Source organism: Falco punctatus (genome assembly GCF_963210335.1).
Source record: "Falco punctatus genome assembly, chromosome: 7".
NCBI lineage: Eukaryota > Metazoa > Chordata > Aves > Falconiformes > Falconidae > Falco > Falco punctatus.
Window position 1 is genome coordinate 43,977,868 of NC_137587.1, and position 25,061 is coordinate 44,002,928.

The 25,061-nt window shown below is 39.1% G+C and overlaps 1 protein-coding gene across 2 annotated transcripts in view; it reads left to right on the plus strand.

Annotated features, from left to right (window-relative positions):
- The window catches only part of NUDT14 (nudix hydrolase 14), a 62,879-nt gene extending 38,911 nt beyond the window's left edge, over window positions 1-23,968 (plus strand). For both annotated transcript variants that reach the window (XM_080395789.1, XM_080395790.1), the window contains exons 3-5: window positions 5,084-5,148; window positions 10,004-10,241; window positions 22,051-23,968. In XM_080395789.1, coding sequence (XP_080251915.1) covers window positions 5,084-5,148; window positions 10,004-10,241; window positions 22,051-22,291 — 544 coding nt within the window. In that variant the 3' untranslated portion in view covers window positions 22,292-23,968. The remainder of the gene's footprint in view (window positions 1-5,083; window positions 5,149-10,003; window positions 10,242-22,050) is intronic.
- Window positions 23,969-25,061: the final 1,093 nt, after the last annotated feature.

Genomic DNA, 25,061 nt, shown 5'->3' on the forward strand with positions numbered 1-25,061 from the left:
TTCTGATCACAGTTTGTGTGTGACACACACATACCCATGCTCGATGCAAGGAGATCCTGAGTTGCTCTTACAGTGATTAAAGAGAGGTCAGTTTCTTTGCCTGTATTACCTCATCAATTGCTTAGCATACTATAGTATTAGCACAAGATTATCATCAAAAGCCCTCATCTCCAGTCTTCAGTCTTATATCACAAGGGAATCTTGTCCTTTTCTTTGCTATTACTGTACTGTGATTATTTTAAATATTATTTTTAGTTTTGCAAATTTACACTTGTAAAGTATGCATTAAGTTCACATCTAAGAATAATGAAAGACTGAATCAATCGTATTTATTAAAGGATTTTAAAAATTTGTCTCGTGAAAAGCAATTAGTAAATGTTAGCAGTTGCTTGTGGATTAACTGTAGCCCAGGTCAACAACTGACAAATCATCAAGATAGATTGCCAAACCAATGACTACAAGGTGAAATTACATTTCTACCTAAAAAAAACCCCCAATAACAACAAGAAAAAAAAACTAAAAAAACCCCAACCCAACAACAAAAAAAAAACCACCCCAGCAAACCAGAACTAAAAAAACCCCAAACCCCTAACCCCCACCCCCCAAACCTTCCTTCAAGTATTGGAGCTGCAGAAGTGCATGTTCTTGTAGCTTTAGCAAAGCTGATTTGCTGATCTTAATTGCTAGGATGTATTTCAAAAGAATTAACTTTCTGTGCGTCCATATGTGTGTGCACATTTTAACAGGATGTCAGTTTGCGTCTGTCCCCTACCTTGCAACTGCTGTGGTCAAATACTGTGTTTGTTACATTTCTCCAAGAAGCACCACCTTCCTTTCTGGAGTTTGAGTGTGTGAAGCTGCAGTATTTCTATATAAATGTCTGCTGTGCTGGAATGTCATAAAGCATCAGTTACTGTGAGTTCAATAAATACACAGCTGTGATATGCTGGGGGAAGGAAAAAATATGGAAATTGGTTTTTAGGCCAATGGTACACAATGGAGCCATTTTCTAAAATCTTCTAAGAGGTGTTTTCAACTGTGAAGGTTGTATTCAGGTAGATGTCTTCTCTTTCAGTGAGACCTCTAAAGGTGGAAGAGGAATTAAAATTCTAGACTCCTGTGTTGTAGATGTCCATGGGTCAGTTGTACGTAATTTTTCCACATTGACTTTGACGTTTCAGGGAAGCCAAATATCCACTGGAGAATCCTAATACTTGCCTATTTCAGTCAGCCTTTTCTTTGAAGTTTAATTGGTTAAATGCTACCTGAGATCCTTGACTGAATAGTTGGGAATCCCTTTTAAGAAAACATTGTGTTAGATACCAAGACCAGGCACACTAACTGCAAACTTGAGTACAAGAAAAGCTCAGGTGCAGGGTAGCTGGTCTTTTGAGGTACGTCTTGCTGACGCTTCAAGTACTGACCTTTCTTAAAATATTTTAAGGCTGCCCTAACTGTTCCTACATTTACAGAAAGAACAGTATCCTACCTCATTGCACAGTAACCTATTTACATGCATGCTTTCTTTGGGAAAAAGAAAATGAATTAATTTTAATAGACTATTGTTTTATTGTATGTATGAAGCGAGCAGGAGCTACTGCAGGGGGAAGCTGAGAAGGGGTTGGGCTGAAGTCTGAGCAGCCTTTGTGGTCTTCACCAGCCCTGGAAGACACTGTGCAAACCTGCATCATCTCTTAATATGTTGTCTTTCCGTTTTGGTCATAAACCAACCACCGACAAACGCAAGTGTGAAGGAGCCAAGTCTCCTTCCTTGGTCCAAGGTGATTTACGTCTTTAGAGAAGCAAATGATAGCTCCAGATTGACAGATAGAGCACATTTCTAAGGTTTTTCTTCTCAGCCATCTCTTGCCTACAGCATTGACAAGCCCACTGGCCATAGCAGGTACTGACCATGATGCTTATGTGCAGCAGTTATGCTGTGTGCTCTTTGTGTCCCAGGTGCAGGTCGGGGGCTCAGTGGTATTGCATTTGCATTAATGACCTCTCCTTTTACACCGGCAGTCTCCTGGAGCGTCAGCTGCTGGAGAAATGGCCAGCGAAGATGTACAGCTGTGGAACATGGTAAAAAGTAATCATTTGCCACCCAAAATGAAAAGGTTGGCAGGTCTAAGCTGAGACAGTGCTTCGCTTGTGCAGACATGTTAATAGCTTGTTTTTAAGGTGTGGAGGCAAGTTTTGGATCCATCGTGATCCTTTCACATCTGAGTATTCTTTTCCTTTGTAAAAGATAGCAAGAAAGTGGTCTTGTGCTCCTCTCTGGGACATGGGCATATGAAACCGGCCGCTACATTCGGACCTCTGATGTCCATTTCAGATTAAATCCTTGTCTAGGATTCCTGCCTTTTTTAGGAAATATGGCTGGGGTATTTTTTTCCCCTTCTAGTGGCTCTTTGTGATTTTTCTGGTAACATACAGCCTGGGCTTTGTTTGTCTTCTGTATCTTTTTATTTGTGAAGATATTCCCAGAAGTCATTGTGAATGTTTTAAATTTTTATTTGATATGCTTAGTCTTTATTTATCACTTTAAAGCTTGCAGATGCATATGTAATATTCTGAAATAGGTTTGGCTATAATATTTTAAAGGGAATTGCCTTGAAACATCAAATACTCTTGTGGTATGATACCAGTGAAAGATGTATTTGGAATTCTGCTTTTGTAGTAATCCTTTTTGATAGCCTGTATCATCTGTAAGAATAGTAATCTTGAAATACTGTAGTGAATTCTTTGTATAATGATTTAAAACTCTAGAAGATAAATACTTTCCTTATAGCTGAACCCACACATTTGGGTCATTGCAGCAATAAGGAAACCCATTGAAAGCAGTGGCTCAGGGCATCCTCCATTTAAATCAGTTGAAGAGTCTTGCCGTAACTTTCTATAATATGCAAATAACTGTCCCTAATGCGGCTTCAGATGGGTTTTCAGAAGTAATATACCTTGTGACCTGTGGAAATATTTCACATTATATTGTTTCTTGCGGAATAAAAAATACCAAATGCATTTGTAATGTCACACTCCTCCTAAGAAGGTGTAATTCTGAACTTTCTCCTCCATGGCTCTCCAAGTCTGACAAGAAATATTAGAACTTGTGTGTTGTGGTTTGTTAAAAAATGTAAATTTATGTTCAAAATTGTTTGTCAGTCTCTCAGAAAATTAGAAGTAATTAAATAGAAAGTTCTACAGATTTGTGCCATTTCTGTCCCCTTTCATCTCAAGATGGTGTGAGAAGCAGACAATTGTAATAACTTGCTGCTACTCCTTTCCAGCTTAATTTGATCTTGTTCCTTAATTCTGACAGATTGTTTTTAATTTTCCCATCTGTTCCATAAAAATCTCAAGTGATTGACTCTTAGGAAAAAATAATGTCTAATAGCTGAGCCATTTTTAATGAGTTGGTATGAGTTATTTAATGAGACGTGCTGAAGAAGGCAAGCCAAGTGAAAAATTGGGCCTGGAGTGGTGGATGTAAAGAAAGGTAAAGGGCAACCGTATGCTTCAGGAAGTCTCCACTCTTTTGTTTAACCTCAGATTTAGACTGCTGCTCTCTCAAATTTCAAGCACCCCACATCCTTAAACCCGTGGACAAAAAACAAAGGCTCAGTAGCAGTAATTCTTTTCCCCCCCTTTTTTTAGCACAGTGTCTACCCTCAGACAGTACTGCTTTGGGGAGACGAACAGTCATGCGAAGGAAAAAAAAATAAAATCAAAGAATAATACTTAAGTAAATGTAAAAACATGCTAGGCTGTGGTTTAACTTCATTTCTTCTAGCGCCCTACCCTGTAACTCCCAGATACTCTAGTGCTAGGTCAGAAAGAACCCCCATGCCAGTAAACAGAGTGAATGTTCTCCTCCAGCATCTCTAAAGGCTAAAACTTTTACTTTAAAATTGCCTGTAAGTGACATCTCCTGGGGCAGGAAGCCATCAATATGCAGTACGGGTCTTTGAGAATAGCAACTATGAATATAAATGTTAACATCTGGACTTCTCCCTTATGTTTTGGGTTTTATATATTATTATAATAAACATTAACATTATTTTTAATAATCATCAAATAGCAGTTTCTCTGGCAGCTTGAGACTTCATTATTAAATCAAATAGTGAAAATAAATATACAGCTCTTTTACATGGAAAGTTGAAAGTTTGACTCAACACTGCAAATATTCCATTGTTATTCTGATCTATTGTAGAATTCATAGAATAATGAATTAACTTTCCAACTGCATACAAAGAGGCATAACAAAAGAAAGAATGCTACCATGGTAATAAGCAAAAAATATGCATGTTTTTGCAGGTTTTAATGGGCTACCAGCTAAGGAGACAGACTTTTGTCTGCATTTTTTTAAACTAGTAAAATCTGAGTAATTTAAAGGTGAGCAGAGAACGTCAGTACTTCACACTTTCAGAGCATCTTCAAATAACTCAGGCTCTTAGGCTTCCCTGTGACATACATTTCAAACAACCAAAGAGGACAGGGGAAAGATTAAAATGTGAATTTGAAACCATTGAATGTAGTAGAAGTGGAAACTGCTTCTGGTTTAAATTTATACAAAATTGGACTTGGATGGTGTCCGTTTTAAGGCCCCAGCTCAACAAGTAGCCACAGATAGAAGATGCTCTGTGCTTATGCAGATGCCTCTGGCTTTGGATGAGACTAGGCTGTGCCTAAGAGTTAGACTGCCCTAATGTGGGACTGATATAAGGTAAGAAAATATTTTTATTTTTAAGGACTTTTTTCCTTGTTACTGCTATCTAGTAGCAATGTTTCTGTGGTTGGACTTTTGTTTTTTGGCTTTGGGGAGATGGAATTGATCGTTGTCTTACATTGCATGACAGGAGAAAAAAGTGACTTAATTTTGGGTAAATTTCCATGGGCTTTAGAGACATTACCCATTATCTATCCCTCTTGATAGATTTTGGACAAGGATCTGGTTGCATTGTGGCTTTAGTAATAAATCTGTGTATTTATGTAGTTAACATTAAATTCACAGGATGTAAGTTTAATAGTTCTGCATTAATCCTTCATAAAGCATTGATCTTTTGTTTTTTATCTTTTTCCTCAGTGTGTCAATCCTGATCTTTAATACTTCTCGGCAGTGCTTTGTTGTGGTGAAGCAGTTCCGCCCAGGTAATCCTCTTTTTTTAGATTTACTTTTGCTCTCTAGTGAAGCAAGCTTTTCAGGGTTTAGCAGTTAAAAGTTGGTGCATCTGTGGTGATAAAATCTTTGTTCTATATTCTTTGTATGATAGCCCACTATTCAACCACTTTTCAGTTGGTCAGAATTTTCTCACCAGGGAAATTGCCATTACAGATGAAACCAACGATCAGGGTAGCCTTACATTCTGCTATTCGGTTAGTCACTGTCGTCTTTTGGATGCAATTACAAACAGCTCTACAATGATCATGCAATAGATGCTTTTATTTGAAGTTCCTACTAGACCTATGTAGTATTTAGTAGGCAGCTTCTGTGCAGAAGCACATTTCTTTTTTTTTTTCTTTTGTTCTTAAATATTTATTTCTTTTTTTAATGTGTTATTGTGTCTTGTATACTTCGGAATTTAAACTGAGGGAAATTCAGGACTGCATGCTTTTTCATAAATACATGGACAGCTTCATTGTACCAGTTATTATGAATTTAGGTTAATATACTATTTTTTTCTGAATTTTTGTGTTAGTTATTGTAATTCAAAGCAAGATTTACTTTCTGGAAGTTAAAAATGAAATGTATATTCTCTGCATGTTAATTAAAGAAAATCACAAGATTTTTCCACTGTTGCTAAGAGACCATTTCAAGACTGTTCATGGTAGACTTTATAGGAAACTTTCTTGGGTGGTGTCGTGCTGTCCTTTCTTACTGACAGTGATTGACAGGCTCTTCAGTGTTGTGCAGCACTGTTATACTGACAGTACATACTTCTTATGAAGCCTTATATTGACTATTACAAAGACAAAGTGTTTGTTTATTTGTTTATTAATAATCCAGTGCTTTTTATTTGCCAGCCAAGTGAAATGGCTCATATCGCTGTTGCTCCCTTTGAGGCAATCTTAGGCAGAAGTGTTCATATTTATGCATATATATATGTACACACACGTACTGAACAGTGACGTGTTCATTACATCATCTGTACGGAAGTGTCATATCTGCCTCAGAAGACTAGACTGTTGTTGGAGTTAAACTGTTCCAGAGGTTGGAGCGGCTCAGAAACCTCGCCTTAGGGACAGTGGTCAGTCAGACACCCCATAGCAGTTCAGTGATCACAACCATGCCCTGACAGTACTCACATCACTTTAATTACGTTTCCATTGCACGGTTATTGTCTGCCTTGGTGCCTGAAAAGGCAGAAAATAAAGCAGACAAATAAAGCAGAAATAAAGGCTGGGACCTTCTTCATTGCTCGCTCCTACCAGGGTCCCACTGGGAAGGTGAGAGCACATTACTTTTGAGCAAACAGCTGCCTTGCACTCACCAGGCACGCTCCCTGCACGTGTGCTGGTTGACATATGTGCTTGCCTTCCTTTAGGGTGTGGTGTCGTGATCAGGTTTTCCCACTGATGTCTGTGCTTCTTTTAAAGGCAGTCATCACTCCCTGTACGTACATTCCCACCTCGTTCCCTTTGGCAGCACCTGCCCTTATGCAGCCACAGCAGACATCTTAGGGCTGAAAAAAAAATGAAAATAATAAAAAAATGAGGATTAGGCATTTTATCTGACTGGCCTGAAAGAGTTCATGCAGGCTTGAGGGGTGGAAGGAGCACATAACCAGGGTGAGGCAGACATGGCCATAAATTTCAATGTATTGTGGACTTAGATCATCTTGAATGATCATAAAACACACATTTGGAAGGAGCAGAGAGAAAAAAAGTTACACATTTGTCTCAGTAGTTTCCATATTAGTTCCTCACACATGACTGACTGACAATGGTCTTGGGCAATGCTCATTTTGGTAGCCAGTTGACCACACATTTTCAAATATAATAAAATAATGTGTTGCTGGGAAAGGCTAGGATTAGTACCAATGAACATGTGCTCTGTTTTTTTCACTGTGAGTATAATGACCTTTCAATGAATTGTGATGTTTTTGCATTGATTTAAAATAAACAGAATCAAAGATTTGAATTGTAAGCTGTGTTCTGTTCTAGGAAGTAGGAAACACAGATGCAATCAAAGAGAAATCAGAAGTTGAAAGAAAAGCAAGCATGTTCCCCAGTCAGCTAGACCCCACTAACCTCTCAGTCCATACTGTTGTTTTCTTCTTTTTAGGGATAGAAACAAGTCCCTGTATGAGTCATCTATTGAGGGTGCTTTTAATAACAGTTATGATCTTATTTGATGAGTTTGGTTGAGCCATCTATCCTTTGTCCCAGCTTTGCAGAAAGGTAGGCAAGTACATCAGTTTCCACTTTGAGACTTCTTACAGCTGAGTGGCTCCAGGGTAATTAGTCAAGATGCTTAATGAGCACTAGATGGTTGGTTGAGTCCTTACTATGCTGCTGCTCATCACATGTGTCCATCTGATGACGGAGGAGACTACCTGGTGATGATGAAGTGGCAGTTTCTGACCAAAGTAGCATAAGGCATCAGAAGACAAAAGAGCAGTCAGACACAGGACTAGTGAGTGGGTGACTGCTGAAAAAGAAGCTCTTGGTTCTGGTTTCTGCTCTCCAAACTGTGTATGTGCAATAAGCTGACAAGCTGTAATGAGAAAGAGGAGAGTCACAGGTTACGCTCCGAAGAGTGTTCCCTAGCCTATAGGCCACAGGCTGCTTTCCCTCCGGTACTTCATCTCCCCTGGTACATCACTTGTGCAGTCAATTTTGCACCTTCAGAAGAGGTATGGGGGACTTCTCTGCTCCCCGATATTAGCAGGCAGCCTGGTGGTCAAGGCTTTGCTTATCTGTGAGAGATAAATTGAGTTTAAACCTTTGCGAGCCTGGTGATCCTGAATTCATACTCTGACTTGGTGAGTGCTCTAATATTTGGACTCTCTTACAGAAGTGGCTGGTACTGCTGCTTTTCTTCCTCATCTGCAGAGAAAAGCTGTTACTGGGCTTTAAGTGCTGGCATATTGCAGGACTTTGCTCTGAAGAGGACTGCTGGATTAGGTCCTTCTGGGAATGTAGGTTTTGATCTACATGGAGCCCAGTTGTGCTGAGGGAGAAGGAGAACAGCAGGTGCCTGCTGGAATGACAGGACGGGTTTCAGGGATTCAACAGACTTGTAACAGAGAGTTACTTTAATCACAGTTTCATATTTCCGTACCCCACACTCTTACCTGCATCCTGTTTTGATGGCCAAGTCCTTTAGTGGGATGCATGTGTTGTTCCTTTTTGTAAATACTGATACGGGTATGTCAGCAGTAAAAAAGCAATAAAACCTTAAGAATATTTGGCTCATCTTGGAGAGATCTTAGATGTAGTTGTCATTTATGATAATTGTCATAGCTTTTAAAAGTTTTTGGAATAACGACAATAGACACCCTACAAGGATCTGTCCCTCAGAGTCTGCATGGAATATTTGTTTTGCTGCCTACATGCTGCATTTTAAAAAGAAAACTATGCTCCAGTTATGTTTCAAGTAGGAAATGGAGGCTCCTTTCCTTAACTGTTTGAATCTCAAAGGTCTAGATGTACCTACTGCAAACAGCTTTGAAAGTTTTAACTTTTGGAGAAAGATTAGGTTTTGACTGATCTAGACACCTCCCTTTCAAGTGCTGATCTTGCTATGCTACACTTCTGAGGTGTTGCAAGAAGCATTGCAGAAGGAGCCCTGGCACAAATCTCTGGGGTGTAGACTTCCTCAGAGACCAAGTGCTTGAGAGGTCATTGTGGTACTTTTATGTGACAGCATTTCTGTGGAGACTTCATTGTATGTCAGAGTTTTAAGAAATAATAAGCTAAATCCAGTAACTGGAAGAACAAAATGCTGTCCATCAAACTTGAGCTCTTTTTTATACCAGTTCTGCAAGATTTAGAATGCAAGATGTAAGGTAAGCTCATTTGAAAACTGTGTTACATGTATATGAAATATGCATGTAAAATACTTTAATGGAATAAAAATAATTTCAGATTTTAAAATAGTTTTATTCAGGGTGTTTGTAACACCCTCATGGTAACCTTTCATGAAAAGCAAGGAGATAGACATGAAGAAATTTCAAAGAAAAAACAAGTGAGGTTATACCTATAAATTAAAGTTACCATGATCTGAAATTGTCAACAGTGATTCTTTCTGTGTTCACATCCAGTCCTGCAGTTCTCACTCAGGCAAAATTTCTGTTGACATCAATGAGAGGTTTTGCTTAAATAAGGTCTAAAATCTGGCATTTGCACTTTCTTTAGGAGTGCTTTACAGTGGCAGCTGTTTGTAGATTAGTTCAAGAAGTCTTTTTCAGATTCCACAGAGGAATCTGTGCAAGGAACTATATGTTCAAAAGAGGATTTTTTTTTTTTTTTCAAACAAACATACATGCTTTTCATACCCTTTCTAAATAACAGCTGAGTTGACAGGCTGAAAGACTCATCATTGTGCACATGGTACATAATTTGCAACCCAACTTCTCTGCAAGATAACTGCATAGTTTAAATTAAATCCTGATATCCGCATTGCCCAACAAATGGAAGCTGTATGGCACTTCTGGGACTTAGACTTCTTGGATAAACTATCTTCCTTTTTTTATTTATTTTAAGGTGTGTATAGATTAATTCTGAATGATGTAAGCACAAATAGTTTAAAGAATAATTTTACAGAAATGGCAAGGAACTTTTGTTCTCTAAAATTCCAATTTCGGTGTGTCATAATTTTACACAGATAACACAGCTTGTTACTCTTAATACTTTGATGATCAAAAATTTCCGGGCAAAATTTGTGTACCATCTTTCTATTTAATATGAATACATTAACATATCCACTCCCCCACCCCTGTTTCTTTTTCTTTTGTGTTGTTTTTTGTTTGTTTGTTTGTCTTTTTTTTTTTTAAAAAAAAAGCTGTTTACATGTGTGAAGTAGAAAGGCAGCATCCTGAAGTCTTTCAGAATCAGGACAAGGAGAGCTTCTCTTGTCTAGAGGAACCCTTACCTGCCTTGGTCGGAGTGACCTATGAACTCTGTGCTGGCATCGTAGATAAACCAGACCTTTCTTTAGAAGAAATTGCCTGTGGGGAAGTCTTAGAAGAGTGTGGCTATCGTGTTCCTGTTACAGACCTACGGAGGATCACTTCTTACAGGTAAATAGCAGTGAGGTAGAACACTTTGGCGTGGTGGTGTTTCACAGATTGCTGAAGTGGCCTGAATGTAATGGAACGTTCCCTGTTCCCTTGTTTAAGCAGTGTGTTGGGAGAAACACAGACATCTGAAAGTATATGAAAGGTGTAATTTTCAGCAAGTGAGAGGAGTATTTACAGAGACTTAAGGAATTAGAAACTCATAATTATGGGATTGAATTCCCAGTAAGAATGATACAATTGTAATTTATTCCGAAGAGTATTCAAACTGGGAAAAGTTGCACTGGGCTTTACAGAGCAGTTTGTTAACAGCACTAGAAAACAGCTCATCTTTACTGTGTCAGGCAATTTCAATCTCTGATTTTATTATCCTGATTAGCAGTAGAAGCTGCCCAAGCTGGACTCTGATTTACCATTAAAACAATTTTGCAGAAGCCTAAGAACCCGTGCCATTAGATTTCTTCGTAGTAGTTGAGCTGTAATTAAGTCATCTTGAAACTGGACAATAATTAATTTTATATATGAAGATTTTGTTGATTTGACTATGAAAATTTTTACATTGTATTTTTTTTTTTGCAGAATTTCAACTAGTTATTGAAATAGATTTAACATGTTTTAAAACATACTTGGAGTAACAGGAAAACTGTATGTAAGAGGAAAAATATAAAATGTGAGTTGTTAGAGGGGGGGGAAAACCCACCAAAACCACAAATCCTTCAAGAGAAACTTTGCACACGGCTTTAATCCCATTATATCTCCTCCCCAGCTTCTAGTATTGTGATCCAAAATGTATGTATGTTTGCATTTTACAGAGAAAGCAGCAGGTTTTTTACTTTCTTTATTTTGCTTGACATCTCCATTGAACTAGGCCCTGTCATTGGTTTTTAATTTGGGAATTGAATACAAATCCACAGCTGTCAATCCTGGCAAATGTTATTTCCTGCTGGATTAACAAGCAGTGCTTCTGTTGAGGGGAGGGGGTGAATCACAGGAGCTGTCTTTTACAACTCATTGAAACTAGATTAAGGGTTTGTTCTACTGAAAGAAAAAGCGCTTTCTAGATTTATGAGCAAAAGCTGTCTATAGAATTTCATAGATTGGGTGACACTGACAGGCTATATAGCATGCAGTTAGGTGCATATGTGTATGTACGTATGCATGTGTATACAAACACAAAATAGGAAAAGCAGATGATAATTTCTGCAACTATAGAAGTTTGTAGCTTCAATGTGGAAGTTTGACTCAACATTAACAATTTACATCTGGCTAAAACACCATATATTTTTTGGTCGATAAATACCTTTGTATCTTACAGGTGGTTGTTGGTTTTTTTTCTTTTTTTTTTTTTCTTTTTAATTGCACTGACTTGTGGAGAGAGTATACAATTGGAGTTTTCTCTGTTAAGACCCATGCAAAGGGCACTTAATATGTTAATCCCCCAGTCCTGCTTTGTCTATGTGGGTACAGCTTTCTGCCCATGGAAATCCATGGAAGTCAGAAGGGCCTTATACTGTTTACTTTTTTAGATCAATATGAAAGGTTGAAGCCTCAAAGATGGTATTTTACAGTTTCTTTTGTTGGATTTCCTGTGCTCTGTATTAGAATTTTATAGGTCTTCCTATTAGGAGTGTCCTGTTTTTCATTCAGCCAAAGACTGGTGTTATCTGCCTGATCCTTGATAATTTGGTGCAAAGACAGGAATTAATTTGTTCTATGGTCTGCTAAGGATGTTTTTTCCATTATGGCTGTATTACAGATAAGAAATTCTCAGCTTTTTCTAAATGTAACAGGTTTTTCCAAATGACTTATGCCACTGTTCATGCTGTGACTGTCAATGCAAAGCAATGACATAAGGCATTACATCAATGCATATGCATGCCATTAATAATTACAGTACATCATGCACCACTCCTATTATCTGCCATCTCAGTGATCGATGTAATAGCTGCGCTATATTATTTATTGATCCAGTGCATCAGGTTAGAGAGGAGCCTTAGAAAACAGAATTGGAAGGAATTATAGAGAATCTCATCTAGATTGCTCCTCTTCCAAAGATCAGGCTCAGCTAGATTTAAATCACTTCTGACAAATGTGCATCTGTGCTTTCTCTAAAATCTGATCATTTCATAGCCTCTCTTAGATGGTTTCAGCATTCTGTCTGAAGTGTCTTAACTATTTGTACGTATCTGACTAACTATCTAATTATCATGAGCAAGTTCTTCCTCATGTCTTGCCTAAATTTCCCTTTCTTTACTTCAAGTCTGAGATGGACCACCCTGTTCCTAGTGGACATGAAGTACTTCTGCACCTTCCACATACTTGTTTGAACGTCTCCTCTTTATTTTATTTTTGCTTATGCAAAACTATCTGAGTTGATTTACACTTTCTCTTTAGACCATGTTTTCTAGATGTCTGATTATTCCTTCTGCTGTCCTCTGCCTTCTTTCCATCTGGTCTGCAGATTTCTTAAAATCATAATGCCCAAAGTGGAGCACAGTATTTTAGCAGGGGCTTTACTAGTGTCACATAGAATGGAAGCATTATTTCCATAGTCTTACAGATGATTTTGTTTATATGATGTGGCCTTTTTTGAAGAGTCATTATGGTCTGCAATGCCTCCCCTATCTCAAAACTGTTTTCTGCAGCAGTACTGCACTGACATTCACCTCCTGTCTGTATTTGTGCTGTTCGTTATTGCTGCCTGAATGCAGAACCTTGAACTTGCCTTTACTGAATTGCATCCTATTTTTTCAGACTGTTTCTCAAGTTGTTGGGATGATTTTAAGTTCTAATATTAATATCTAGCTTCTTATAAATAATCTTTCTCAGCTTTGCTACCTTCAGTCTTTATTTCAACATACAGGTTCTAAAACAAAATATTGAATTATATTGAGTGGAGAATGGTCCCCAGTGGAATCTGATTTCATTTGTATTTCCAATTTGAAAATATCCATTCCATGAGTACCATCTTCATACTAGTTTTGCACCTATTTCACAGTTCCTTTGATTTCTAAGCATATCATGATCTCCCAACTTCTTAATGAAACTGTTACATTAGATAATGTTTAAAACCTTGGTAAACTGAAGTTGTATTGTTTGTGGTATTGTCCCTATCCACAAGACCTGTTATCCTGTTATAGCTGACATTTGTTTGGGCGCACCTGATATATTCCTGACAAATCTGTTAGCTCATGTTCCTTTCTTGATGCCAATAAAATATAAAAATATTTAGATAACTGTAACTAATAATTACTGAGTTAAGTCTATCAGATTTTTGTAGATAAAACCTGAGAGTTGGGTGCATAGTGAAAAAGGCTTTCGGACAAAGACGAGTTTTTGCGTTGTCACATCCTTTGGTCTGAAAGCAAGGAGTTGTCTTGTTTTTCTGACAACACCCCTTTCTGGAATCATGGTCATGAGAAGGAAACTGCCTGACTGGAATAAAAGCAGGACTTGAGCTAGACCTGACAGAAGGATGTGGAAAGCAGAAGAGACACCAAATGTAAAGGCAGAAACAGTTTTGGCTAGGGAGGTCAGTACAGTACTGCAGCTAATGAATTAAGGGGAGGGCAGGGACAGTGCATAGGGAGGACTTAGGCTAGGGGAGAAAATCAAATAGCAAATCCTCGAGTAGAAAAAGAGGAAGAGGAGATGAAAGAACAATGCAGAGTAAAAAACATGGGCTGAGGACTAAATGGAGTTGGGGAAAGTACATTCATTGTGGCAGAGAAAAAAATCTCTTTACCAAAATGATAAAGTACTTAGACTGTATTCAAGCAGAACTTTGCTGTGTTCTCAGGCAGTGGGAGCAGTAAAGATTGGAGGTAATCTGAAGATAGGGGGTTTTTTCCTCATTTATTATCAGGGCCTGCAGCAGTTTTGAGGGATTTCTTTTTTTTTAATGTTTCTCAGCTAACCAGAAAAGGTTAACTACAATATTGCTACAGATATTTCAAAAGCACATACAAAGAAGCCATGGGACCCTGTTCTTAAGTTCTTTCAAAGCTCCTGTGACGTTATACTCATCACATAGAAGCCAGACACTGAATTAAGCAGATCTCAGACTTAATTACCTTGAATGATCCACAGAGTAGCTGCGGAGTCAATGAGAAATCAGGAAAGAAGCCAGGAGTTGGGGAATTTACGCTAGGTGAGTAAGAGTCTTTGGAACAAGTTGTTCCAGCAGCAGGACGGTATGGCATGGGTGAATGAAGGAGACTACCGGGTTGGGGCAGACAATGAGAAAGACAAACATACTAAGAGGGCCTTGACTGGAGGAGGTCAGAGAAATGACACTTTGAGGAATCAGAAATAGCTGTTCCTTTTATAGAAAGTGCTAGCCAGAAGCTGAATTTAAATGCAAATTGTTCATTTTGCTGTGTAGCTAGAGGCAGGAATAATTCTGAAAAATACTTCTATTGTTTGCAACCTCTGTGATGAGTTTCCTCATAGTGGCTGCACAAATTGCTACTATGTGCTTGGTGTACAATAAGTAACCCTGTGGTATTACAGAAAGTTTGTTTTCTATTTTGGGAGCACCTAATCCACTTTTGAAGGCTTCCTGAAAGTTTTGATGCCTGCTGGTGTGTTGAGTTCTTGTCAACTATATGTATGGCCTCAGTCAAAAATAGAATAGATAGTAGATGCAATGGGTGTAAATGAACCATTTAGCTCAATAATAAAATGCAGCTAATAATATAGTACTATATGGTCAGTAGACTGAGGCTCCATGAAAATGGTTGCCAGTTAAATTGTTCATTTTTCAAAGCTCTAAAAGAAATATGTCAACTCCTTCGAGTTTGTTGGGGTTTTTTTTCCCCCTAAATGCAAAATGTTGCCAGTCAGAACGACTTTGGACTTACTCATATATCAGATATAACAGTTATAACAGATTTTCTATCTGTCATGGTATCCCAGCAGTTTTCAGCTTGAATCCCATGTGAAATTCTGTTGTGAGTTAGTTTCTTATGTTGCAGTACTTCCGGCTATCTTCCTTGAGACTTGTTTTCTTAGAAGACAGGGGCAGGGAAATATGTTGTTGCTATTAAAGATGTTATTGTTGCCATTGCGACTTACAGTATTTTCTTTTAGTTCTTGAAAATTTTGGTGGTCTTGAAGAATATTTATAAAATTATTTGGAGTGAAATAACATCTCAAAGCATCAGGACAAAGCTGAACCAGAACTTTTCCCTTCATTCCATCTTTATTTTTTCCCAGAGGTTGTATCATAGCCAAGATTTATTACACTAGGAGCTGTAGCTTATCAGCCTGGCTGCAAAAATCAGGTGGATTGATTTAAGGGCTTAACTATATTAACATAGGTACTTACTTTAATCTTCCTACAGTTAACTTTTTTTTTGCCAAAAGTATACAACAAAGAAGAGCATTCAGAGAATTAATTTTGGATGTTCCAATTACTGTGCCATGGCTATTAGTCTCTGCGCAATGAGGTAAAAATGGTTTGTATTCATAGGTTTTTATGTAGAAAGAATAATAGCCTTGAAAATGTTGGAGTGCATTATAATTAGAAAGATCACCTGCTAGTACACCTGTTGGGTGATGGCATAATATAGTATAATTTTATGTTAATTACTTCTCTACTTTTTTCCTGCACCTGCTGCATATAATGTCAGAACTCTACAGAGGTCCTAAGAAGTGACAATAGGAGGTGCATGTCACCGTTCATCAGTTTACATGTTGTGTGCCTGAATAGTTCTTGATTTCAGCAGAAATAACACAGATTTGTCGTATTTATTTATAAACATGAATTATGTATTCACTATATACCCAAACTCTGCATCCAGATGGCTTACGTCTTATAAAAGGATGTATTGCATTTAGGAATTTTCACATTAACTATGTCAGTTAAAACAAAAAAAAACATTTCTGTGTTGATAGGAACAGGTAGGTGTTGATTGCATATAGATTTTATATTTGTTAAATATTAAGAAATTATGAAAAGTTTAGCTTTTTATTGCTGTCTATCAGAAATCTGAGTTAACTAAGAATTCTCCACAATGAAAGTCAATTTATTTGTTCCCCATGTTGTAGCAGAGGAGTATAATATACTGTTTATTTTCTCAAATGTGCATGTTCCTTCAAATTAAAAATATAATATTTATGAATGTAATAATTATGAATGTAAGAATTTGTTGGTATAGGTGAGCACCCAGGCATGAGAAGGTGGCAAAGCTAATCTTAACTATATGCTTTGAATTTTGACCTTGTTTACAAATGTGCACGTGTGCGCACACGCTCAGTTTGAAGAAGGAACTCCCTGTTACTGAGCGTTGGCAAACATACAAGGTGGACTCGGTATCACTGGCAGCTTTTAGGCACTACTAAACTTCTTTCTTTTTTTTAAAGCAATAAGATACTGTTGCCCACTTGTGATAAAACAACATGTATGTATCTTTATTCTTACGCACTTAGATATGACAAGTGAAAAGTCTCATTTTGTGAGTTCATGTGCTAAGTATTTTCTTGTGTACTTAATAAAAGGGAAGAGCTAAACAAAGGCTTTGTGATAGCTGCTATTGCCATGATTCAAAAACAGATTGGAGTAACAATCTGTCTCTTGTGTTTTTCCTGGTCTAAGAAGGAAGTAGATAGAAAATACTCTAGTTACAGCTTCATTCTGCCAGCCAGTCCCACCCCTGGGCAGGAGGTGAGGAGAAGCACTTTGCAGTCATTCTGCAGACCCAGCTTCTCCACTGCATTGTAGCCTACAAGTGTGTTGCCCGTAGCTTTGAGAGCCATAGCATGATTTAATCACCATGTTTGAGTGTTTTATTTAAAGTGAAATACGAAAATGCAGCATACAGTCTTGTTCTGATATGTTAAACTTGCATTTAAGTTACTGTTGTGATGAAAACCATACCACTTTTGTATCCTTACTTTGACATGCTTACATTCTTAGACTAGCTGTTGTCAAAGATAATGGAGATTTCTAACTGTCTGTGAAGGAGTGGTAGAAGTTTAGTGCTCACAGTTTGGTTCTAAAAATCTATCTCTGTTGAAGCGACAGGGTTTGTGAGCCTAAGCCCTAAAGATTTGACAAAGGGTATTTGTCAGCCATGTAGCTGTTAATTGAAACAAGTAAAGAGATGAGGAAAACAGAACTGTGTTGTGTATAGATCATTTGCATTTGTCCCACAATGGTAAATAAGAGTCAAGCACAGTAGAGACACATCCAAATACATCTGGAACAATCAGCTAGGTCAAGCCAGGCTTAGTAGGTCTGGGTCAGTATGAGCTGTGACCTGCCTGGTCTGGGCAACACGGTGCTAAACCCACGAAGTGAGGCTGAAGCCCGAAGTCTCACCGTGGGCGAGTGCTGTGAGTTCAGACCCTGCCTGCCCTCCCCCAAACCAAGCCTCTCTTGTTCTGGGAAGGCACCTTGATCAGGAAGGTGGTTTTCCCAGGGTGAAACTCATCACTTGCAGTTCGGGTGTGCTGACCCCTGTGATTTCCACAGATGCAAAGCTAATGAATATAGCTGTAATCTGTTAATAGGTGACTCATTTCAGACCATGGCAAAAGAGTTTTATTTGTAATGTGAAATACTAGGGCAAAGAAAAGCATATGTTACAGACTTGGGATAGTGGAAGAAGGTAGCAGAAAAAAAGGAACGTAACCATAATTAAAGGCACATCGATATTCCTTAAACAGCATGCTCAGAAAGTGAAAGTGTGCAAAAGCACAGGAAGTTTCTAGTGACAGGTAAGTGTGAAAGCATACTGAAAACATAGCTGCCTGTTGCCAGTCAGACCCACCTTCTCCCTCTCTGCTGTCTTCCTCCTCTGGCCCCAGTACCCACAAGCACTGAAATATATCCACATTTTCCAAGGGTATGTGTTAAAACACTTCATTACTTCAATAAGTTGGAAGCTCAGGACAGCTTCAAAGAAACAAACCTGCTAACTTCAAATTTCTATAAAAATCAAAGGTACTAAAGACAAGCAAAATGTCGATTGCATTGATTTTTGGACAATTTTCTAAAGACAGGCAGGATACATTAGTATCTAAGAGCCTGGAAATGTTGTGAAAGACAGACAGCAGTAAGCAGTATTGGAGAATATTTAATTTAGTAAAGGACATTCCGTGTGGATCCATGCAAAAATGACCAGCTGGCAGAGTAAGCATTAAGAGGAAGAAATATCAAATTTAAAAAAGGTAAGAAATATGCCTTTTTAATTAGTTATATTTCTTTATCTTTCAACTTCTGTCTGAAACCACTGAAATGGACATTTAGTTAGACAATAGATAAAAGCGGTAATATGTTTATAAACAATGTCATGCAATAGTCTACAAAGTCACCCATCTAAATAGTAAGGGGATCGTAAGTAGTCTTAGAAATATTTAGGTTGCTGGTTTAGGGGGGGAAGAGTAGAATCGAATAACGTGAGTATTAATACCAGCACACTGTGATTTTATTTATAGCTCATTTGGAAGTTTTTATTAGTTTTTAATGAATAACTCATGGCAAAATTGCACCAGAGAAAGATAAGTTAGGTAATTAAACAAGAAAAAATGAACATGTGGGTCTGTCCTCCTTTAAATATATATTGTTGCAAATTATTTTATTGGTTTCTGTGCCAAATTATATGCCAGTGTACATGAAGAAATGCCATAAGTTTGGGCTTCATAATAAAGGAAAGACATTGATGCTCTGTGCTTTCATCTTTTAAAGTATATTCAGGCTAGTAGCCACTTTTGATGTATTTAGTTCATAAGAAGAGAAACACTGCTTTAATAGAAATGTCATATGAGTAAATACAATGAAATAACAGCATATTGAAATCACTCCGTGCAGTTTGAGCTGCATTGGCAAGAAGCTGAATCTTGCAGTGTAGCACCTTGGGAAGGAATATTCCTTTATATTAAAAAAAAAAAAAAAAAAAAAAAAAGACGTGTGGAAAATGAACTCCTGTGATGTCCACAGCTGCAGCTATTTCATATGTAGATGGTCACAGGTGGTATATAAGGAGATTATGCTGTAAATAAATAATCAAGCCAGACTGTTCTTATAGAAGGGCTCCTTAAATAAGATTCTGTTTTTCTAGATAGCATTTACATAGTATCAAGTGGTCATGGGTGTACTCAATTTAGGATAATTTTCATTCTGCAGGTGGGGCACCCCAGATGAAGCTCAGACTTGACACTTAACCAGGAATAGCAGAACATTAAATGTGTAACACATAGTCCCGTGTTTTTTTCTGCCTGTGGAGACTAGCAAGCTGTATTCATTGTCTTGCAAATTTTACAGTATAAATTCACATGTGTTTTTTATTCTTATTATCTCTTACCAGAACCCAGTCTCTGAACCCTGGGCTTCCTATGTTTGTTTAATTACTAAAAATGCAATTCTTGCAGAAACAACTGAAGAATGAGTAATCACTGTATGGAGAGAAAAACAGATCTGGATCTCTGGCTGATTTAAAAAAAAATAATCCTTTCTGCCACCTCAGACAAGAAAAGAAGGAAAAGAGAAAACAAAAAATGAACAATCTACTATTCCATCACAAATATGTTCTCTCAGTGAGGCTCCTTCCAGTGGACGTAGCTATGACAGTGAGGAGCGGGTGGGTAGCACATGGGTCAGTGGTCAGTGACAGATGCCAAGGTGACTCACTTTTTTTTTAAGCTGAGGGAGACTGCTCAGTGGATGATTAGAGCTTAAATAGCCAGGCGTGGTGGACTGTGAAATAGATCTGTTTGCTCTTAATCAGTATTTCATTTGCAGTGTTGCTCTTTAACATTGTATATTATTGCTTGTTAATACCAAGAAAAATGTATTGTCTTTTAACACAAAGGGCATCTAGTGAAGTGTGCCTTCATCCTCACGGCAGAAAAGGCACTGGCTGAGAGCACATTAACCTTAAAAATGGCATTCCAACTTCTGCAAGCTTGTTGCTGATAGCAGCTTGATGAAAACTGGCCTTTACCTTCACAATGAGATGAGAATGATTCAGCTGGCACGGTGGGCGCAGCGTGCGACTCCCACTGCTTTCAGACTGCGTTAGTGTTGTGCTGTCTGCTGGCTGGAGCCTCGCTTGAGGTGAGGTGAGCGGCAGCATGGCCAGCAAACGGCATTACCCTTCCCGGCAGCTCCCTTTCGGAGAAGGGAAAAGGGAGTTTGGCACAAGGAGTCCCAAGAAGACTTTGATCTGGTGCCAGTGGCACCTACAGTCTGTGGATGATTGTCAGCCCTGGGTGGCTCTTTTATTGGCAGACCATCTCTGGTGGTCATCAAACACTGTACAAATACCAAGGACAGTGGCTGCAGAAAAGAGGTCCTTAGGGGGAATAAATATTGAACCAGATTGACTGAGGAAGGAGGTCATGTGCTTTGGTGAAAGTGGAAGAGAAAATGGAAAACCATTAGTCTGGCATCTTCCCGTGTGCTAGTAGGTCCCATTTTGTTGGTTAAAACGGGTCTTAAAAAAACCTACTGACACTGAAATAAAGTGATGAGTCCAGAATGAAAGGAATCCTGTAGCAGCATTCACAGCTCCTGGAAGTGCTGAAGATGGTTAAGTTTCTCTTCTTAGACATACAGGAATGATCCTGGAGGAGTAAAACATCTTGTCCAACGTTACAGAATGTATTAGAAGTAATTTTAGGAAAGAATTTGCAGGTCTGCTCCCTATTCTGTGTTTAAAAAAAAGTGTATATTCATGTAAGAAACCAATTTCAATAATCACTATTTATTCTCCAAACAAAATAATTACCAGTGTTCTTAGAAAATTGAGAGACAAATGATTAATTCCTGCTATAGGGTGTGATGTGTGCTGGATTAACTGAAAGATTTAGTTGACTAATGGTTGGGTAAGTACGGATATACACTCTTAAGACCATAACACTGCTACAAACCTTAGAATCCTCTGTATGTATAATAATAATACGGAAGCTAATTTTTCAGCTTGCTCTAGTGCCTCATTCATAGTTGCAGTGAACTTTGGATCCAGATTCAATGTAAAAAGTTGCTTGTAATCATGTGGAAGGAGGAAGCTGTGATTACGATGTGAATATTTTCTTGGAAGGACTAAATGAGTGGATTATGTACTTATCCCTTATTTAATAATACCTAAATGAAATAGTCCTAAGGAAACAGGGGATTAACAAATAAGAAGTACAACACACAGCAAGCGGTCTAGCTGAAGAAAGACTGCATAATCTAAAATATCCTCAACTAAATCCACTGTAGCAAATTTAGCAGGGAGACTGAATTACTTCAGATAGATGCGTGCTTACAGTGGTCCATCCATTTGGGTCAAGGCTGAAGTTCAGGAAGGATAGAGAAAGACTCTCAGGCTGCCTTTCTGTTATTGTACCCATCTACTCCATGAGCAGAGGACTCCAGCTGTGTATGGGCATAATCTTCTTAAGAGTAAAAAATCTAAATATTTGTGTAAAAACAAGCAAACAAATGTGGCATGATAGCATACAGATACACTGAGGAGCTTCGTTCTGTTGTTTGTAAATCTCTACAAATCATCACGCACTCCAGTTCTCACCAAGGTCAGTTGAAAAAACTTCTGTTAACTTCAGTATACATAGAACAACAGTCCCCCAATTCAAAACTTTTTTTTTTCTCCCAAACTAACATCTTTCCAAAGTTGCAGCACATATTTGAAGACAAATCCATTTCATATGCAATTGTATTTAAAGTGTTGGTATTTCTGCATGGAAGTTGCCATCGATTTCTCTGTTAACTTAGTGACACAGGTTAAGGACCCAGGTTTCCATTCTTAGTTCCTACCTGCCACCTTTTTATCTAAAACAGAGTTTCTCCTCTGCTTTTTTCCAGGTCTGGAGTTGGTGTGACAGGTTCTAGGCAGACGTTATTTTACGCAGAAGTAACAGACCAGATGAGAACTGGTGAAGGAGGTGGCCAGCCTGAAGAAGGAGAGCTGATTGAAGTTGTAGAAATACCTTTAGAAGACTCCATGAAGTTTGCTTATGATGAGACTCTCCCAAAGACAATGGGTGTTATCTTCAGCTTCATGTGGTTCCAAAACAACATAGCACCCAAGCTACCAAAAAAATAAAATGAAAGTACCACGGTTTTAAGAAAAGCTTGCCTGCTCGTTCTGTGGATACAGAAAATTGCAAACCTGCCTGCCTTGATCGACTCAACTTTTCACAGAGCAAATCTTCCTTGAAATAAATCTGGAAGTAAAGTCTGAATTAAAATCCTGACCTAATTTCCATCATTAGCAAAACACTTACTGGCTTCACAGGGGCCAGGATTTGCCCCTGAGAGGCAAATGTTGATTTCTGCACAAAGGCTAAGTAAATGTGTCCACTTGTCTCTTTTCATGGCACTGCTCTACCACTATTTTGAAGAGTTGCTCAAGACCTCAGTGCAGCTGCCAGACGAGCCTGTCACTGTGGTCTGTATGTGCTGGCAGCTGTGTGTTCGCTGTGGATTCTGATATTTGGGGGGTGGGAAGGCAGCAAACCTTAATAGTCACAGATATCCTAACTATGTTCCTGGGTTCTGCACAGCTTTCAGGGAGCAGCTTTCTCTGTGGTGCGCAGCTCCTGTACAGAGAACACGTTTGCATTTCTGAACATGCAGACCTTTATTTCATAAGCAAACCTGTCTGAAAACCCTTCTGCTAATGTGTCATTTTGACAATAGACCAGCTATAAGATTATGTGCTTCTGTTTGTTCCCACTATAATGCTGAGCAGCAGTGATGGTGATAGAGGGATGAATGATGGGGGCTTCTACTGGAACACATGCTTCTTTGTTTGTTTTATGGGTAATACTTGATTAATTAGATCAAACTTTGTCCTCTAGAGTGGGACTTGAGGGGCTGAATTCTTTTAATTTGACTCTGAGGTGACTAATAGAAGTGATTTCTCTGAGGTGTTCTGTGGTCTGTTTCCTTATCACCCAAGTGGGAAAAATGGGACTTACCCCTCAAATAACACTCCCTGCAATCTAATGGTTGGAAGTGCTTTATTGAGATTTTATCATCGTTTGTGCAGTTTCCACTGAAGCCTGTGCAACCTGCACAGACGTACTGAGCAACACAATTTGATTTAATAAAGTGGTCTAATTAGAACTTACATTACTTGTTCTGTCTGCATACTTTAGATGTGGACTGTTTGTCATGTGAAACTGTCAAAAGCATGAATGACAGAGAATCAAGCCTGGTAATTTAATTACACACTGGTTTATGTTATTTACTGTCTTAATTAACATGCCTACATTATATGTGCTTCTAGGCTTACTAAGGTGCTAAGTATGTTTGGAAGATGAGTACTGCGAATATGCAGACTTTCATATAGCAACTGGAATAAATGCAGTACAGATGCCTGATGGTATCCAGTGGCTGACTTAAAATCACTGCATATCTAAAGAGGTGTCTAAATAAATATTTTTTTTAAAAAAGGCTTTTAGAACTGGTACTTCCTACTGTTGGAGGGAAAAGGTCCTTGGAAAGCCACCGGAGAAAGAACAGCCTTCGTCTGCAGGGGTCGGACACCTTTTGTGAAAGTTCAAACCCATTTACGTTGGACTGTGCCTGGTCTGGGGTGAGTCAAGGGCTGAGTTATCATGAAAAGCAAATAAATTCTGTCTGTCGTATATACATTGGAAGGTAGTTTAGGGTGGGGTCCCCACTGCTCTGCATCTTTATGGTGACTAGTGCAATGTGTCCTGATTGCTGCTAAGGCCTTTATGAACTATTATAATAAATAATGTCTTTTATTCCAGGCTGTAGTTGCCAAAGCATCTATTTGATTCCATCAAATTATTACACAGTAGCTTGTTAATCTCTTCAGTGTCAAACTAGTAAGTCTGTGTGTATATGTGTCAAAAACCTTTTTTGCTGTATAATGCAGTAATTCGGGAGAATAAACCAGTGTAGTGGAGGGGGGTCAAAGTGTGAAACTTTGAAAACTTTAAAAAGCATCATTTATGTATTTATACTGTTTGCCCCAGAATTACAAACAGCCAAAACTCCACTTCTAATGAGGCTCCTTGTGTGATGCTGAGAGCTTTTCCCCCGTCAGACATTCCCTCCCCTGCTGCATCCAGGACTGGCAGTCAGTGCTTCACGAGGTGCACTCGCGTGGCACTAACAGCCTTGGTGAGAGCCCGTGGCTTTGACCCAACCGTGTGGGTGACAAGCGTTCAAGATACGATTCTTCAGACTACGTACACATTTCACTGATGAGTCTGGCTAGAAGTGCCTTCAAGTCTCCAGACCACGCCGGGAGGAGGGAGAGCGGCCAGTGCTGGATCTGTTGTGCCACTGCACAGCATGGGCATGGTGAGCTGCGGGGCGCCGGGCTGCTGGGGAGAGCACGGCCGTACCCCGCGAGGCGGGCGGTGAAGGTCCTGAAACCTCTGCGTGCATCCCGGCATCCCACCACTGGAGTCAGCTGGTCGTGCCTTGCCTGCGCGTCTGAGCTGGACAGTTGGAAGCGCAGGTGTATTTTGCCCCCTCCAAGGCACTGCGGCTGTCCCTCTGACACTGTCCCTCCCCAGCAGCGTGTGCTGGGAGAGCACCAAGGGCAGTGCCAGACTTGCCGAAATCTGGCCCAAACTACTGCTGCTGGTCAGCGGAAGGCTGTTTGCCATCACTGGGGGGGCAAGGTGGAGGGCTTGCAAGACATACGTTCCTGAGGCCTGCCTGCTTCACAGCCCAGCCCTGGGGGTGTGCAGGTGACACCAAGGAGCCACCACTGCCAGAGCAGCACCCGTGGTTTCCCAGGCGTGGGGTGACAGTGGGAAGTCAGGGCATGGGCAGAGGGGCTGCGCGGTGCTGGAGCACAGCGGGGCACGTGGGGAAGGAAGTCACAG